The sequence below is a fragment of the Limulus polyphemus genome, unplaced genomic scaffold, assembly GCF_000517525.1.
Source record: "Limulus polyphemus unplaced genomic scaffold, Limulus_polyphemus-2.1.2 Scaffold12, whole genome shotgun sequence".
NCBI lineage: Eukaryota > Metazoa > Arthropoda > Merostomata > Xiphosura > Limulidae > Limulus > Limulus polyphemus.
In genome coordinates this window covers 1,689,373-1,702,933 of record NW_013665622.1, presented here as the reverse complement: position 1 = coordinate 1,702,933, position 13,561 = coordinate 1,689,373, and the positions used below count along the sequence as shown (strand labels likewise).

General features: G+C 31.4%; 1 protein-coding gene across 1 annotated transcript in view; it reads left to right on the top strand.

The window, feature by feature from the left end:
* LOC106478871 (geranylgeranyl transferase type-1 subunit beta-like) overlaps positions 1-12,086 on the top strand; it is a 23,120-nt gene extending 11,034 nt beyond the window's left edge. The window contains exons 6-9 of the mRNA XM_022382734.1: positions 3,890-3,935; positions 5,019-5,203; positions 8,985-9,093; positions 9,347-12,086. Coding sequence (XP_022238442.1) covers positions 3,890-3,935; positions 5,019-5,203; positions 8,985-9,093; positions 9,347-9,504 — 498 coding nt within the window. The 3' untranslated portion in view covers positions 9,505-12,086. The remainder of the gene's footprint in view (positions 1-3,889; positions 3,936-5,018; positions 5,204-8,984; positions 9,094-9,346) is intronic.
* Positions 12,087-13,561: the final 1,475 nt, after the last annotated feature.

Below are 13,561 nucleotides of genomic sequence, written 5' to 3'. Positions count from 1 at the left end.
ATTATTTTTATAATTAGATATATTGGTAAACAGTATAGTAAGCAGACATAAATGATCAGTACCAGAAAGAACTTTTGCATTTGTCTTTTTGACTTACCTAATTTTCAAAGAAACAAGGCTTAATCAAATAATACTTGTATTTTTCAAGTAACATTTGATATTACATGTGGTTGTCATTAACTAATTATAGTTGTATTCTGAATTATTGCTATTTTAATAGTTGAATTATAAAATTATAATTTAATATTAAACCTTGTAATGAGTTTTTTGTGTTCTGAGGCTCAGAAGTATCATTAACAAATCTATGAAAGTTAAGTCATCAGACTTAGTACTTATGGTAAAGTTATGGCAAATGAATATCATTCATTGTCATGATTTGTAACCAAAACAATCACTTAAGTCCAATTGTTAATTAGCTGCTAATTTATTTTATTAATAAATACTAATTAGTTTATGTCCTACATTTCAGCTTCAATCTGTTACCATCTTCAGAGAAGGCCTGATAAAGACTGTGGATGGTAGTGATAGTTGGAATTTAATCCTGGGTCTTTTTGTTAGAAAGGCATGTGTGCTATTCATATCTCTGATGGTCCTCCACATTAGGTTTCTAGAGGGATATCTAGGTTTTGCTGACTTCTAGGTCAGGTATTATCAGTTAAGTAAAAATAGAAGGTTTATTTTGTCTTGTGTGTAGTTCATGTTCCATCATTTTATTGTATAATCTTCTTCTTTGGTGTATTAGGCTATTACAGATAGATTCATATTAGTCTTGTGTGTTTGTTATAATCCTAAATTCTGACTTTTGTCAGTCTCTTTCTTTCTCCAATGTGTTGGAATCTACAGTCATAAGGGATGTTGTAAATGGTGTTTTTACTCTATTGAGTCTTTAGGTATTGTGTGCATTAACTGTAATTGTGGTTTGGCTTTTGAATACTCTGCTGTTTACATTTTCTCTGTATGTTTTCAGAGAGAGCTTTGACAGGGGGGGGGAGATATTACTGTGCATCAGTATCTTGTTTCCTGTTTATTATTCATGTTTATCTTCATTATTTTCTTCTGTATCAAATGTTGCTGGTGTCTATTGTTGTGGAAGGTTTTAGTGAAGTATTTTTCTTCCTCTTCTTAGAATCTTCTGTATTACAAGTCTCCTTCATTCTGGAGACAAGGCAGAAATAGTTTCATATATAGTTATTTACCAGTGTCTGAGAGTTTTCTGTAAAACCATGAAGTATTTGAGTTATGTGAGTTCGTAGCAAGTGAGAAAGTTTCTAGTGAAGGGGTGATATGGTGTATCTCTGTAATTAACTATGGGACTTAGTCAGTAGTCTTGTCTGTGAATTTTAAGTCAACCATAGATGTGTGTGACTTAAATAAAATTGATAAAAAAAAGTACAATTCGCTTGCTTAATCTGGTTCACATCATAATGGCAGTTAATCATGAATGTTAATTATATGTATAGTCCCTAGACCACTACTTTGTCATGTCTCAGCCACTCTAATGATCCCTCTTATTGGGTGAAAGGCTTCATTAACATTGGATATGGTAGATGTAGTGTGGTTGACATATTATAACATATTCTCCTTTGTTTTCACTTGTGAGTTCTTTGATTTGTTTGCTGCTGGAATTGTTATTGGGTTTTTTTTGTTAGGTAGTATTGTAATGGTGGTTAACATTTTATGGTTTTCTGGACTATTGACAATTTTGTTTCTGAATTCTTCTCATTCTTGTGGTAACTGTAAGTTTGGTTTTAGTTATTTATAGAGTAGGTCGTAAAACTAACTCATTTGGCCACTTTTTAATGTTTGACATATACTTTAAAACTACTTGCTAAATTGTCAACCGTGCTGACAAAAAATTAACAAAAACAACTTATGATTTACGTGCCCTTAGCTGATATAAGTAGCCAACTGACAGCAAGTCTAGCATTTTTGATTTTATATTTTGTCATCTATTATGACATTTTAGATAGATGTTTATGATGATAATTATATTTCCAAACTGGAAAAAGTAATAATAATTAAAAAAAACAACTGAAAAACCACCTGATTGTGCTGTTTTTACTTTCTCTTTTTTTACCTTGGGGAATCCCATTGAAAGTTGCATGAAAATATGTTATAAGCCAGTTGATTTACTTTCTTCTGATCATTTTAGATTCCTATAACTATTAAGTTACCACATACATGAAACACTACTGTAGTGAGTTATTGATACAGATCTGTTCCTTATATATATTTTCAATTAGTTTTTTTTTTTCTGTTAAAAATAGGTATGAAATCATAAACTGAGAAGTTTAAAGAAAGGCAAAGGATTTAGGCCAGATAATATTTACCTGAGGGTTTTGAAAGAGGTCAAGGATTGGATATGTGAGCCACTTGCTATTACTTTTTCTAAGTCCTTGAATAGTTGGCAAGTGCCAGAAGATTGGAAGTTGAATAATATTACTTCTCTTTTCATGGGAGGTGATCATTGGCTAAAAACTAGAACCCACAGGCTTTTTCCATCTATGTGGATTGTGAGTTTGGATCATGTCGCTGCACATGTTTGCTGCTTTTAGAGGTTGTTATAATGTAACAGTCAATCCCATTTTTTGTTGGTAAAAGAGTAGCCCAAGAGTTGGTGGGGTATAGTGTTGATGTCATCTAGTCTATCACTTCCAAATTAGGAATGGCTGGTACAGATAGACCTTGAGTAGCTTTGCTCAAAATTAAAAAAGAAATGAATGAAGAACCTCTGCCAACTAGTTGCTATTAGTTTCAAGGCCTATATGGTGGGTATTTCGTTATGTGTTAGGGCAAAGTTTAGTTCTTTGCTTAATACACTTTCTTCTGGTTCTTTTCATGGTTGTTTATTTAACTTTATGACTGTGTGTTTAGCTGTGTCTGTAGTATTAGAAGGCTTCTTTGGAGAACTAATGAGTGAACTCAGTTTCTTCATGAATGTCATTAGTACATGTCTTGGTATGAACTTTGAAAAGCTGATTAACTGCTGAAACAGAATATAAACTAATTAAGTAATTAAAAGAAGAGAAATTTATTAATAATTAGACTTGGGTGATCATATAAAAAATTAAAAAATCATCAGGCTGTGAACATATTTAATAGTCAGTCTTTTAGGATACTAGTTTCAATATTATCATCAATGAATTACATGCTTTGTGTTTCTGCTAAATTCTTATATTTTTGATGTTTTTGACTATCATTTTTAGATTTGTTCTAATTCATTATCATGTTCAGTGATTCCCACAGTAAAGGCACTTGTATCTCATTTGAAATATCAAACTGTTAAATGTTTTTGATAATTATTCTTGAAAGGTATTCGCTTTATCATCTTATACAACAAAAAATTCATCCTGAAAACTTGTGTTGCTGAACAGGGTAAAGCTGTGAAAATATTTTAAGTTTTATTTGTGTATATTTTTAAATGCTTGTAAAGACACTTTTTAATAATTGAGTTTTACATGAAAAAAATCCCCCATTTACTTTCCAGTATTGAATAATTAATTGAAATATTAGTAATAATGTAATATTATTATTCAAGCATATGTAAATGATAAGTATATGGGTAGCCATGACATATTGGTTGTAAAAAAGGGACATACTTCAACAACAACAAAATATCTTGTAAATAAACAAAGTTAAGATGTCCCCCAGTGGGACAGTGGTAAGCTGATGGACTTACAATGCTATAATCCAGGGTTCAATTCCCTACAGTAGACACATCAGATAACCCAATGTGGCTTTGCTCTAAAAATAAACAAAACAAAGTTAAGATTAATATAAGATAGTATTATAACCTGTGGGTTAATGTTGTCTCATTTTGGAAATAAAATTTTTAAAGTCTATGAATCATTTTAAAAACCATTTTGCTATTGTAGTTTTTTCGTTCCAGAATTATGACGGTGGTATTGCTCAAGTACCTGGAGCTGAGTCTCATGGTGAGTATGTTCAAAATATTACCAAAACTACACTTAAGAGAAGATAATAATACTGAACAACAGTCTTTATAACTTTCCACAAATTTTATCCTTTCTACTTGGTTGATGGTACAATATGATTTTCCTTCTATATGGGATTATCTAAAAAAAAACAATACATTTAATTGATCTCAAATTACTTACAATCAGAACACTAACCCGAGTAACATCATTGTTTAGATGTTTAACAATAAATGTAGTTAATTTTAGTTATGTACCATATCATGCTACTTGAGTTAGTGTTCTGTTTTATTTAATTATATCCTTAGCTGAAAATATCTCAAGATCATAAAGTTTTATAATGTGAAGGTAAAAATAGCTAGAAACATAATTAAATGAAAAATAAAGATTTTATTTTCAAGATTTCTAATAGTTTTCTAGTAGTATATAGGATATTGTGACCATGTTACAAGTTTTTGTAGGTGGAAACCTGTAATTAAAAAAAAAATCCTCCATTGTACTGATGCTATTGTTTTGCACTTGAAGGCTCTATGTTTTCAAAGCATGCATACTGCTAACTATATTAATGATCTAATCGTTTTTTAAAGCTAATGTTCATTTCAGTTTTTGAATGGATCGTACACATATCTGAACAACATTACCAGAGAGTTTGAGAGAGGCCTAATACACTGTAAATCATTTTAAAGTGTTTTTTTTTACTTGTTGTTGTGATCATTTTAAATGTTTAGCTGTTTGATCAAGAAAATGAGAAGCTTTATTTAGAAGTTTTAAAAAATATACTTAGGTTAAATGTGGTTGTAACATGAGTGATGAGTTACCTGAAATCTTTAATTGTGAGACCTATTTGTAAGGTAATATCACACAAAAGATGAGGCTTATTTTTTTTTACATCCCATTTAAAAATGAATAACCTATATCAAAATTCATCAGTAAATATAATTTCTTTTATATATTCCAAAATATTTTAATACATCAACCATTTTATCAATAAAAGTTTTTATTCAAAAGTACACATTCATCATGAATGTTTGGTTACATTATAAAATTGTATGAAATGGATTTCTTGACTTTCTTCTGGTGTAGGTGGCTCCATATTTTGTGCAGTAGCTGCTCTCTCACTGATTGATCAATTACAAACAGCTTTCAGTCCCAGTCAGATCAATAAGCTTCGGTGGTGGTGTTTAAAAAGACAAGATAGTGGTTTTCAAGGTCGACCAAACAAACCAGTTGATACTTGCTACTCCTTTTGGGTTGGTGCTTCGTTAACAGTGAGTTTATTTTTTGTGCTGTACTACTAAGAGATTTTCCTAAATAAATCTTAAATGGTAAATAATATTGTTGAAATTTATTTCAAAGTATTAACTTGTTTAAGAACTTGAAAAATCTTACTAGTCTGATCTATAAGTAAGTTTTAAATTTATACTACTAATTCACATTGACTAACAGTGTCATAAAAGTATTTTTCAGAGAATTTTAAAATTTTGTTGCTTCATTAACATTGAGTTTCTGAGTCAAGTACATTTGCTAGGTCAGTCTTGACCATCTAATTGCGGTAGTGGACCTATCCTGTTGACATTTTACCAGGATAAATCTTATTTTATGCTGAATCCAACGGTGTGCTGAGTTTCAAAAATGGAATCAAGGTTAAGAGGTGATCATTTTGTCGGAGTTGATAGGAGGAACATTTTGTCACAAACCATGCTGTGGTCATGGGTGTTTTGTCATATAGCTTCTAATAAGAATCCACACCGCTAAGCATAGACTCTCTACTGCTACCTGCTTATATGATATATGAGTCAGTCTGCTTGTTACTTGGACATAACTCATTATTTCATATGTCTGAAATGTTTAGACCTCCAAAGCTCACTTGCTTTATATGTTACAATTATAGCCAATGTGTATGTGATCATGGTGGGATACCAATAGATAGATGGAAATAGGAGAGCTCTAGGATATGTCCAAAAAAAGAGATATGGCCATATATATGATTGAGGTGGGGGCTCAAGAAAGGCCCAGAGGATGAGATCCCAACAAGGATAGAAGAATGGTAGGTTCATAACCTCTCCGACCTAATGACCATTCTTGGCTGGGAACATCGTATAGAGTCTGTCTATTCCAATATATTCTATGGAAATACACTTGAACCCTCAAAGCTGCATTGACTCTATGAAAAATTGCCTTCGAACTGTGGTTAGTATGTATGTGGTCTGGATGCAGAAAATACACTGCTGGCTCACGAGAATCATCTCTGTTGCAAAGATCCCGATAGGCTTTAGGAAGCAAATGCAGAAAAACACTTTGGGAAACATGGTGTAATGTTATGCCTAGACTACAAAATATTTGATTAAAAAAGTCATCTGCTCGTTGCTCTCTTTGCCTTATTGATTGTGTGAACTTCAAACCATAAAAGAGGACATTCCACCTAGACTACAAAAGATTTGATTAAAAAAAGTCATCTGCTTGTTGCTCTCTTTGCCTTATTGATTGTGTGAACTTCAAACCATAAAAGAGGACATTCCACCTAGACTACAAAAGATTTGATTAAAAAAAGTCATCTGCTCGTTGCTCTCTTTGCCTTATTGATTGTGTGAACTTCAAGCCATAAAGGAGGACATTCCACCTAGACTACAAAAGATTTGATTAAAAAAGTCATCTGCTCATTGCTCTCTTTGCCTTATTGATTGTGTGAACTTCAAGCCATAAAGGAGGACATTCCACCTAGACTACAAAAGATTTGATTAAAAAAGTCATCTGCTCGTTGCTCTCTTTGCCTTATTGATTGTGTGAACTTCAAGCCATAAAGGAGGACATTCCAAATCTCAAAATGATATTCAAGAACTTTGCTGCTGGGTGTAGGAATTTTGAACAACTAAAACAAATATGAAGTCTTGGTCAAGAAGTCTTAAACTCTTCACAGGTTCAACAAAGAAAGCACTGACTTTGCAATTTTGTTAACTATTTTTTCCTTAGATTATTGTTCTTGTCATGGGGGGGAAGTAGTGCTTGGTAAAGTTACTCATATCCTTCCTCCATTTAGAAGGAAATGGCTAAGAAATTGTATTTATGATGCCTATGTCGAAGCTGCAGTTCCTTCTAACATGGTTGAACATATTTCAAGGACTTTATTCTTCCAGTTGGTGTCCACTCTTATTCAGAGGTGCTTAGCTTAATAAAATGATAGACAATGTAATACATTTACTAGTGAATGATGACTTTAATCTCATCAAATGGATAATTGAACCTTAAGTTATATTGGTAAACCAATGATAGAAATACTGAAGAAAATGCAGATTGTTCAGATCAACATTAAGTATGATTTTGATTAGGAAATTGGGAACCAAATGGATCGATGTGCACTCCAAAATAGCATCAGCTCTGGCTTCAAATACAAGCAGTAAATCTACTCTTACAATCCCCCTATTTTGTGATGGATGCAAGCACGTATTTTACTTTTTCAATAAAGTGAGAGAAAGTTTATTGAATTCTAAAGCTTTACCATCTGCTATAGAGGTATTGAATTCATGTTGCTAGAAAGCTAAGCTGTTCATGGGTCATCAATGGGTAATAGAGAAAATTTCAACTGCTATGACTAATAGATGTAAAGCTATGGGAGTCTTTGATGAAGTTCTTATTCTTATGGACTTCAAGATGAAACTCAAGCCGATGTACTTACAAATGAAGACAGTTGAATGCAATGGTAAGAAAGGTGTCATGGTCACTTACTATACAATGGAAGAAGAGGCTCCAATTGTACTGTATAAGATATATGTTCACCATCCTTGGACAAGGATAGTAAACATGATCAAGGTTCTGTGGTTTTTCATGGTAGAGGCAGTGCTGTTACAGACTAGGAAAGACCCCCCCCCCTTGTATAAAGTGGATCATACTCTAGATGATAATGTGACCTGCTGTCAGAACACTTTGTAACCTTTGGTTACCCCTTTGTTAGCTTATGCTCATGGAATTCAGATCACATGATTTATTCACATGGAAATAGAAGAAGACAAATTAGTGCTTGATCCTTATTTTGCAAAATTAATAGAGGTTCTGAAAATATGGTTGAAGGAGGGTAACAATTCTCTAATACTGACACAGGCAGTTGTTGGACTCGGAGCACTTGACAGTTTCCTTAACACCATTGTGAGAAATGCTGGAAAGTGTGAAAGGTTTGGTGGAGCAACTCAAGAAATTTGAAAATAGAGCTAATGATATTTAGTCCATTATAATATGCCAGAGGCACATATACTCTCCAATGGTAAGGATGTGTTTTCTACTTGGCCTTAATTTTGTCTGAAAGTATTTGAGTATTCTGGAGTAGGTGAGGATCTGATCATTAATATGAAGCATAATCAATGCTAGTGCATTTTTAAATATGGACATACTTCCATTAAAGACAAAGACAAGATGAAATAGAAATACCACCAGCTGAAAACCAAAACCAAAGCGATAGAGGATAGTGAGAAGAAGAGCAAGTTATGGATGATGAGGATTTCCGGATTTAACCAATCTACACCAAATTTATCATAATTTCTGCACTTGACTTAGAGATTCAGTGTTAAACATTCTAGTTGATTTATATTCTACTTACCATTTTAGATTTCTATCAATTGTTAAACTACCAGATAGATACCTTAAACATTATTGTGTTGAGTTATTGATATAGATCTGTTCCTTATATATATATTTTTTAATTAAATAGGAATGAATTCATAAACAAATTTATATTGTCTTTGTAACAGATTACACTTTTAAATTATATTTCAAACTGAATTTGTTTTTCTTAGTGCATGGTAATGATTCTTGTTGCAATGATTTTACTGTAAGCCATGTTTTAAATCATTATTGTGATTTGTTTATTTTTTTGTAAAAATATCTCACTTTTGAGAAGAAGGATATTTTTCATGTAGAGAATCCAAAAGAAAATAGTGTTTTGGCTGATCTGAATGAGATGAAAACTCCATTAGTATGGAAATATTTCACATGAAACAGAAATGTTTAATTTACTTTTTTCTTTAATGTGGAACTGTTTTTCCTTTTGTATGCATTTAGCTCCTGGACTACTACCATTTTGTTGATACTCAGCAGAACATTGCTTTTATTCTGTCTACACAAGATGATATAGCTGGAGGTTTAGCTAAATGGCCTGATGTAGTACCTGGTAAGTTTTGTCTGATGTAAAAAGTTTTGTAATCTCTCTTAAGTGTACTGTGATAAATTATAGACTTAGTTTCCATAAAGTTAGGCTAATTGTATTCTGTATTCAAATGTAATAAAATAACAATCGCTTTTAAGAATGAATATGTAGATATACACACTTGAGAGACAGTATATCTATGATAAGATGTAAGTGGGAAAAAAAATTGTCTACTTAAATATCTAACTTTATGTTGTTTTTTTTAATTTATCAACAGATCCACTACACACATACCTAGGAATTGGAGGACTATCATTAGCTGGAAAAGAAGGAGTACTTCCTATTCATCCTGGTCTCAACATTAGTAAACGGGCAGTGGATCACCTGAAACATATACATAATCAATGGGGGGTTGCCTCAAATATTTATAGTTGACATTAGTAACCACTACCAGGTACCATTTTATGTGGAAGTAAAGACTCAGAAATCTGAATCTGAGGAAAAGTAAAACGTGGACAATTTTAGTTATGAGGGTCAAGCATACTTAGAAAAACAAAGTTCTTACAAGTATAACATTCTCTTCAGTTTTTTCTCCAAGTTTCTGTATGTGTCAGTTGTTACTGGTTATAGTGAATATTTTTCTTGGCTTAATTTGAAAAGTTTGTGCTCATCAAGTACTGCTGAACATATGCATTTTAATGAGGTATCCATAGATTTATGAAATGAAGTTTCAGGATAGTGTGACTATAGTATGAAATTAAAAGTGTGTACTCGTATTTTGACTCAATATCATCAATGTTGACATGTGTAATTACCGCCCTTCAGTTTCAAGCAAGTGTCAGATTAATAAAAATCATGTTGACAGCTTTTGTATGAGAAAAGATGTAAGCTAGAAACATAATACATTCATTATTAAGTATGGAAAATTGAAGCAAAAATTAGTCATAAATTTAAAGATCTTGGGAAAGGTTTAGTCATAGTATAAAACTTACTCAGTGGGATGTATATTTAAACCAAATATGTGTGTGTGTGTGTAAAGTAATCATGAATAATGGCAAATTAAGCCATTCCTCCTGAAAATGGAAAGCAGATTTATACATGGTAATAGATATTTTATATTGAAAATTCCTTGGAAAAAAATTCCATAATGTATTGCTTGTTTACAGCTCATTGGAGAGAAATAAAAAGAGTCGGTTTTATAATTTATTATCTTATCATTTTAATTGATCAAAGAAAGATGCACTTGTATTTTTGGTGAACGCATTGTTATTTTTATACCAACCATTTCATCGTACAATGTCTTAAGTTACTAAACAAACAATGAAAAAAAGGAGACGTGCTAAGCAGATAAAAGTTTTAAGACTTCGTATTGTATTCCAAGTTGTTGAATTTTTGAAAAGACTTTATTCTTGTTAAAGATAAAGATTTATTAAACCATACTGTGTTTTATGTTATAAAAGAACTCTTTGTATTATGTATTTTTTTTTTTCGATTTATTGAGAAGCATTTGGATTAGTATAGTAAAAGCAATATGTTAATGCTGTTGACTACCTTGGAGGTATTACTTTCAAAGGACATACCTCTGGTCTAGTGTGAGGATTAAATAGAAAGAGTTGTTTTAGAACTCTCTGTATTTCAGCTGTGTTCTTGTTGGCAAAATAGAAAACTAGACTTTTACATTATTTTCACAATTTAATACTTAATTACAAAAATTATTCGTACTGTTTTGCAAAGGAATACCTGTGACTAATGAAATAAAGCAATGTTCAAAAAGTAGGATTTTTAAATAGATTTAAACCTTTAAAGCTAAGACCTTATTGGAGTGATTTATTACATTTGTATTTTTGTTTATAAATTTTGTTTATAACTAATAGAACAGTTCAAAACTACCAAATGTGTTATTAAGCATTTTGGAAGCTACAAATAGTGGAATTTTTAAGCGTCATATTGTAATACTGGATAGATTTTTTGAGGGTTTTAATCATCTATTTCCAGAGGATTCTACCAACTCCATAACGACCTTTAATGAAAGAAGTATTAAAATAAGTTCAAATTACTCCTATTGCCGGGTAACTTAGTAAAAGATTTTGTTCTTGTCTAGGGACATTCAGAATTAATGCAATAATTAGAAAATTTTGTCAAAGTATTTACTCACAAGCCTTTAAATTAATGTAAACCCCTGTAATGGTTTAGGATATTTAGTGTGGTCTACTTTTGACACTTGGAGGATAAACTATTTAATTAGCAATTTTTATAATGCTTATCCATATCTTTGTAAGTGTTCCTGTGATTAATAGTCATGCTTTTCTACAAGTTTTAACACTAATAAATTCCCGAACTTTTGCTTTTGTATAGAATCTTTGCCTTTACCCTAAACATTTAAACTAGTTAAATAATATTTTTTAGAGCCCCAATAGTTCTGTCACTTATTCTTGTATATAATTTTCTGTGGGTTAAAATCAGTTACAAAATGTAGATCAGCAAACGTTTTAGTGCTAGTTTTTGGTGCTAATCTGTTAAATGTTTGTATGTACATGTAAACAGACTATTTTTATTGAGGAGTGTGGATCAAATATCAGTGAAATGCACTTCACGGTATAAAACACTACTCTTGATATCAGATCAGATCTCTGAACCTTTGTTGTTTTTATTTTCAAATAAACAGCTTGTGTGTTGATTTTAAATCATTGAACACGCACCTTTTGTTGGTCCCTTGCTTGTTAAGCCTAGTCAGTTGTGTAAAATAAGCAGTGTAAAAATTTTTTTTTGTCTATCTTTGTTGTGAGAAAAAAAAACGTAAAGTTCTCAACATTTTAGTAATGTTTTTTGATAAGTAATTTTCATAGCTGAGAATTCTGGTAAATATTACTTGTTTTTGTGAAAAGTTTACATGTTTAAAATATAAATCTGTACAGTAGATTTAAAATACTTGTTGAAACAAGGTGGTTGAACATTCCGCACTTCATTTTATATCATTTCTGCATGAAATTCTAATGAAATAAACTATTATTAAGTGAGATCTATTTCTATTACTCTTATGTTACTAAACATTATCTCATATTTTTCTCTGACAATCTATTTTACAGTTGTTAGTGATCCTACACATTGTGTTTGTTGAAAAAAAAAACTTATTTTAAAGAAATTTTCCATCATCCCTTTACTTACCTGACAAACTATTCTTATAAGACACTTGGCACTTCTTAAATAATTTTAGAATGTTTATCAGTGTCCAAAAGACTTTTTAAATATAGATTAGTTTAATATGGTTGTTTTGTAATGCTATTTACCAGAAAGATATAGGAATATTTCATTTTATTAGTAACAAAATATTTTATTTTTGTTTTACTTCTTCACCTCGTTAGCTTCTTTAATTATATCATCCCTTACCTTCCGGGCTATTGTAATTCTTGTTTATAAAATATAATGTGGACATTACTTATAACAATTTCTATTATATTTTTCATTCTGTTTAATAAATGCTGTGTAAGCATTAATACAATTATTTTATCTATTCATTTGGTGACCACACATTCATCAGTTCTCGTGGACCATTTCAGCTGGTGTAACATCTCATTCTTGGATTACATTAATTATCCATATTCTCCTGGTTCTTCTAACTAAATACCAGTATTTTGAGGCCTGCTGTGTGTGTGTGTGGTACACAAATCTTCTGGTAGTGTTCTGATTTCAGGCAATGTTTTCTTTAACCTTATTGGTCAAAACCTTTGTTTAGGTAGTTTGTAATGATCTATTTCACCATAAAGAATGATGCCCTCTTTATCTAAAAAACAGGCTTTTTTGACCTAGAACTTTTTCAGAATATCATCTTCGTTCTTTGTTTTTATTCTTGGAGTTTTGGATGACTGAATCCATCATCATCTCGTTTCAGAGCCTCCTTATCATCTCTTCTGTAACATAATTCTTATTAAACTTTTGGTGTAGTTTTTTATATCCCGAAATTTGTTATATGCCCATTCACCTCACTGTTATGTGACTGTATAGTATAAACTGGATTTTTGAGTGCTATATCTAAAGTTTTTGTGGTGCTTTTAATGATTGCTTACAATCTGTTCCTCATATCGAAAAGGTACCTTGCCTCTGCTTCTCTTTTACATGTCATTGTTTATAATGCCAAACTTAGCGATCCACATTCTTTTAAAGAGCATTTTCCCTCATAGTCTCTTGCTTTTTTTTACCTTACATTTAGCCAATTATTATGTGTTTTTCCGTTTATCTTTGTCAGCAGTGCCAGAGTTTTGCTCTGTTAAGTGTTATAGAATCTCTTGTAATTAGTCCAGGTTGTTATATTTGGGCTTCCTGGCCTTTAAAACATAAGCGAATGCTACAACCTCTTAAGTTGTCTCATGGATAATCTAATAGATTTTGTCATGCTTAAATGGTTTAAGAACAGATGAATTACAAATATTACAGTGAAGGTAAAATGCTTAGTGGGGCAAAAATTCAGAAGCCACTTGTTAAGATATTAAAAATA